Source organism: Schistocerca serialis, chromosome 4 (genome assembly GCF_023864345.2).
Source record: "Schistocerca serialis cubense isolate TAMUIC-IGC-003099 chromosome 4, iqSchSeri2.2, whole genome shotgun sequence".
NCBI lineage: Eukaryota > Metazoa > Arthropoda > Insecta > Orthoptera > Acrididae > Schistocerca > Schistocerca serialis.
In genome coordinates this window covers 16589435-16595434 of record NC_064641.1, presented here as the reverse complement: position 1 = coordinate 16595434, position 6000 = coordinate 16589435, and the positions used below count along the sequence as shown (strand labels likewise).

The 6000-nt window shown below is 41.5% G+C and overlaps 1 protein-coding gene across 1 annotated transcript in view; it reads left to right on the top strand.

Moving 5' to 3' along the window:
* Window positions 1-3974: 3974 nt before the first annotated feature.
* Window positions 3975-6000, top strand: part of LOC126473673 (carcinine transporter-like) — a 111677-nt gene continuing 109651 nt past the window's right edge. Inside the window, exon 1 of the mRNA XM_050100908.1 lies at window positions 3975-4048. Within this exon, the coding sequence (XP_049956865.1) occupies window positions 4007-4048 (42 nt within the window). The 5' untranslated portion in view covers window positions 3975-4006. The remainder of the gene's footprint in view (window positions 4049-6000) is intronic.

Here is a 6000-nt window from a genome sequence, read left to right as displayed (position 1 = left end):
ACTGTTGAATTCCTCTTTCGATGTAGGTGCCCCTATCATGTCGAAATCCACACTGCTCAGAATTTCCCCCTCATTAGCAATATCTTCTCCTTCGTATAGTTCCTCAATATACTCTTTCCATCTTTTGCATAGATCCTCTAATTCGAACAGTAGGTCACCGTTTTTATTCTTGACCATGTTTGTTTTTGTTCTTGACTTTATCTGAAATGATTTCATTTTAGAGTAGGCTCTATTGATTAGACCTCCACTTAGATCTTGTTGAATTTTGTTAAGTTTGTTGTGCATCCACTTTTCTTTTTCAAATCTACATTTCTGTGTGGATGGTATTAGAAAGACGAATTGAGTTAATAGGAAAACCTATTTGACCTTTATAGATTTTCAAAAAGCATTTGACATGGTTAATTCGAAATTGTTATTCCGAACAATGAAGGAAATAAATCTTGATTGAAGGGACAGAAGATTTATCTGGAACCTGTATAAAAGGCAGGAAGCAGAGACAGAAGTGAATGGTGTGAATAAGAAAGCAAAAATAAGGAGGGGAGTAAGGCAAGGATACCCATTATTACCATATTTGCTCAAATTATTTATTGAAAAAACCATTGAAAAATTGGAAAGAAAAACCAAAGGAATTAAAGTTAAGGGGGAAGGAATACATTACATCCATTTTGCAGATGATAGAGTAGTACTTGCTGACTCAGTAAAGGAAATGGAGTTTATGTAGCTAAAATTTGCCAAAATCGTAAGAGAATTTGATCTAAAAATAAATAAGAAGAAAACAAAAACTATGGTAGTAGGGAAGACAAAAGAAAATGATAAAGTTAATATTAAACTAAAAGAAGATGTTATAGAGTAACTTGAGAACTTCTGTTATTTGAGGAGCACAATCGCCTGCGACAATAAATGTATCACAGATATAAAAATAGCCTTGGCAAAGCAGGCTTTCCAAAATAAAAGGAATTTACTAACAGACAACCATATAAGCCTAGAAAGTAGGAAAAAGTTTGCCAAAACTTTTGTCTGGAGTGTCTTAATGTACGGATGTGAAGACTGGACTCTGGGAAGGCAGAGAAAAAGAGGCTGGAAGCAAATGAAATGTGGATACAGAGAAGAATGACGAAAACAAGCTGGGTAGATAGAAAAAGTAATGAACAGGTCTTAAGAGAAGTAAATGAGAACAGAACGCTGCTAAATTATATAGGAAGAAGAAAATCAAAAATGATAGGGCACATAATGAGACACAACCAGTTCCTAAACAATGTATCTGAAGGAAAAGTTTTAGGGAAAAAACCAAGAGGCAGGCCAAGAGCAACAGATTTTAATAACATCAAAGAAGATGTGGGGATAAAATCGTATGAAGAATTGAAGAGGATGACAATGGAGCGAGGGACATGGCTAAATCGACAAGGCATAGCCTTTAGTTTATGACGATGATGATATTTGAAATGGAATTCGTTTAAGCCAAAGTCCTTATTAATTAGGCACCATACTTTCTTTTTGCTTTAAAACATGTCCATGGATATTGACTTTTTATTTATGTGTACTAAAGACAGTAGTTGTTTCTATCATGCACTGGAATCAGTAACGCCTGCTGTGTGTAGATGAATTTAAATTACGTTCCTATCACTTTTAGTTTGGGAGGTACAACCCTTCAAAGTTTCGGGGGCAGACACCACACGCTGTACATAACACATGGCTGTGTAGTGGGTGATGGATGTTCTGGCGGTGGGAAGTTGATTCGAATGAGATGTTCAAATGTGTGTCCATGTTCCTGAATGCACAATGCAGTGCACCTTCTAAAGAATCTGTGGACGAGATGTAACATCGCCGGTGTCACAAAGCAACATGCGTCCTCGATGCGCCGTTTTAGATCATCTGGGGATGTGGGCTCAGTGATACAAACGGGATCCTTTAGGTATCCCAACAAAAAGAAGTGTAATGGTGTTAAATCAGGCAACCGTGTGGGCCATGAATGAGGACAATGGCGCCCCAGCCACCTTCCTGCAAACCTGTTGTTTAGTTCTTCCACAACAGCACACGCAGAATGGGCTGGGTGACCATCGTGCTGCATCCACATATGGACTCTCATGTGTAAACACACATTTTCAAGGAAACCACCCAAACTGTCGACTGTAAATGCGTGATATAACTTACCTGTCAGCCTACCTGGGAAATAGTGTTGATCGATGATCTCATCCCCAAGGATTGCACACCACACATTAATAGACCAACTACGTTGACGGTCGACAGGTCGCACCCACCGAGGATTGTCTGCGGCCTAGTAGTGCACGCTGTCACTATTCACTGCACCATAATTTGTAAACGTAGACTCATCAGAGAACATAACTCCTTGTAAAGACTCCAGCGCAAAATTACGCAAGGCCCATTCACAGACTGTAACTCTCGCACGGAAACTGTTCCCATGCAGCTCCTGGGTCAGTGACAGGCGGTACGGGTGAAACCTGTGGTCGTGTACTATATGCCACACAGATGTGAGACTGATACCAGCAACTGCAGCAACGGCTCGTAAGCTGACATGAGGATCGTGGTGTACTGCAGCTACGAGTAAAACAAACACCTCCGTCTCCTCACTTCTTGCAGTTCTTCGTCTGTTACTGCGGCGAATTACCAAGCTGCCTGTCTCCCGAAGTCGTTGTTCGGCACGTAAGAATGTAATGGCTGCTGGAGCTCTTTGCCTAGGATATCTCACGGTTTACGCCATGGCTGCTTCAGTGGCATCATGTCGGCACTCGCCGAGCGTCAGCAACATGTCAACATACTCGTTGTTCATGTGTGCCATCTTCACCCCATGTCAGTAACTGTGATATATTGAGCCCCGTTTGTTTGTGTGGCTTATACGGCCGTGTGCGGCGACAGTCGGCAGTCTAACAGCGCATCGAGGAAGCTTCTCGCCACGTGACACCGGCGACGTTACAACTCGGCTGCACCACATTTACAAGGCGCATTCCGTTATGCGCAGCGTGTGTGGTATCCGCCCTGAAACTTTGAAGGGTTGTAGCTCCCAAACTAAAAGTGATAGGAATGTAATTTAAACTGATGTATACACAGCTGGTGTTACTGATTCCAGTGCATGATAGAAACAACTTTTGTTCCACTTAAGAAATTGTATCTTTTTGCTGAAACTCTTTTTATAAAAGCACAGTAAACTATGTTCGTAGCTCCGCAGACAGTGTAACGTTTCTTATGGTGACCTACCGCAATAAATATTTCCGTCGCCTATTACTTCGTAACTTACAAGTACAGAGGCAAACACATTTAGTGAAACATCCTGCATGTAAGTACAATCTAACTTCTGCGTCATTTCAGTGCAGTGATGTGTTCATTGTAAATAAGTATTGTATCAGTTCTATTATATGTTTGTTACCTTATAAATAAAAAATTTTTTTTTTAATTTTACATTCAGTGCATTAATATGATCTTAGTAAATGAGTGCTTATAAAATGATTCTTTCATGTAGTATTCATTAAAAAAATGACGATCATTCCACTTGGAATCTGTGGAAGGTACATTAGCTTATTTGTTTCAGTTGTAAATTTTGTCATGTATTATTGCTTTTCTGACATGTTCTACATCCTGCAGGACCTCTTCACTGTGGATCAATTGAAATGAAAATAAATCTAATCTAATCTATCCATGATTTGGAAATTAATAAATCTAAGTGAATTTTCTACTCGAAGGGGTTATCTTGGTTGTCGAAGACTGACATTATGTTAACAAGGTTCTGTTTGGACAAACATGTCTTCATAGTTTATCGCGCCATTCACTTGCCAGATAGCTAGACAAGCGCCACCTTCGTTTGCTTGTTACTCCAAGACTCATTAACATGAGAATTATGTCACAGTGCCGTCTTACAAACGCCAGTGCGGAATGTTTGTCCCATTTCAGGTTTAGTTAGTGATACGAGGCTTCAGTCTCCTGTGCCACAGGCCTCTCCACTTCAGAAGTGAGCAGTTGTGTGAGTGTTGAGTACAGCATTCTCTCTGTAGGGATGGAGAAAGACCGTCACAACAGCGAAATGCAAACACTAAAGGTACATACAAAGTTCTTATCGCTTATTATGAGTGGCTTGGGTGCTATTCTGTCATTCTGCACAACGGATTAATCTGAGATGTACCCTTTACCCTGTGGCTCCTGCAATCGCTTATTGTGAGTGGCGTGGGTGCTATTCTGTCATTCTGCACAACGTATTAATCTGAGATGTACCCTTTACCCTGTGGCTCCTGCAAGATGCAATTTCCACCCCCACACTACTACAGAAGTCAGACAGACGCTCCTAAGGTTCTAAAGAGAAATGCCTGAAAAACTTTCAGCAATAAATATCTTCTGGAGTCGTCCACTGTAAGGAAAAGACACAAAAATTCACAAAATTTCTTATGTAGCTAGTGGGATACTTGGGTACTGGAGTAGTGCTAGTTAGTGTAAGAAAAACATGAAACTAACGAAAATTATTATTTATTTTGCAAAAATTCTGAGAAATCACAATGGCACTTTTAGTTATGAACTGAACAAATTATTTCCGGGTTCTTTTCGGAATGTGAAGTTACCTCTTAAGGATAGGATTCGCTAATGAAATTTCTATACAAACTTTAAGATTGTTATTAACTTGGCAGAATAGCTGAGAGCCACACCTACTCAACTTGAATAATTATCCGTTAGAATGTTGTTAGGTACAATTGAGGCTGTCGCGTGTGAAATGCAGTGAAGTGTACTGTTGTGGAGGAAATATGGGGCTCACAAGAGCTGTAGCGCACAATACTGTAAGCTGCGATGATTACTGTCTGTGCCGCTCGCTACTGACAAATAAGATAACTCTCGTTCTATCTGGATTGACCTTCGCCAATCAAACTCTCCCCACGCCTTGATGAAGTCAAGGACTCCTGTTTGCCCCTAGTCTAACTATTGGCGTGGTACGCCGGTCAGATAACCAGTCCACCGCGATGCCACTCAAAAATTAGCTCACAGGCGTTTAGCTATAACTCTGTCCGTTCTCACCACACAATAAGTGTGGTGGCCAACACAGTGAACAATGCTTAATTGCAAGGACTCAGTATAGAGTCGCACTCCGATTCGCTCTCGACAGAGGTGCTCTCCCAGTGAAGTACTGAGGAGAGACTTGTTCCTCGCTCTTTGAGTACATGTACGAGCGCGCACGCTCTCGTTACATGTTCTCGCTCCAAGAGCGAGAACAGAACGGCCCCTCTCCACGCCAAATGTGAAGGGGTATATCTTTCAGTCTCTTCCATTACTCCTTCAGCTGAAGGCGTCAGAAATATGTCTGAAAATCAGCATTGCTCTTCTAAAATGGGAGAATGACATTTAGTTTAAGGCGACCAATCCGGAAATCTGTATCATCAGCATTTGGCGTTTGCTGTCTCCCTGTGAAAATCTCTGAAACTGTGTGCTATGTTGTAAAGAATGCGTAGGCTGGGTGCTCCCACACAATGTAGCGGAATTTGCTTTTAAGCTGAACACGGGGTCGTTCTTCCTTTCACTTGGGCAAATGCTGTCTGCTCTATGGGCGGTCACTGGCCGACATAGATAGGCTAAGTCGTCCTCTGAAGGGACCAGCCCCCCGGCATGCAGTTTGCGTCTCCCGAACTAAAAGTCCCTGCGACCATCGTTTCTCGAATGTGTGTGTACGCGAGCCTCAAGTATTTCAAACAAAAAACCCCTGTGACCGTCTTGTCTTGAATGTGTGTGTGTATGCCAGCCTCGAGTATTTCAATCTCGGAGCGCATTTGCGATTTATTGGTTATTTGCATATCGTTTTCATGAATTCATACATTGACTTTATCTTATCGAGTTTGGGTTCGAATGAAGCGTCTTGATGTGCGGAATATGATTGTGAGGGCGGAATATGTAAGCAATGAAGGTCAGGAGACCACGACGTCTTACATTATGTCTAAAAGCGCACTTCCATTTTACAAGCACTTTTGCAAATTCTGCACGTGTCACGCGTTAGCCACCTGAAGCAGGTGTTTT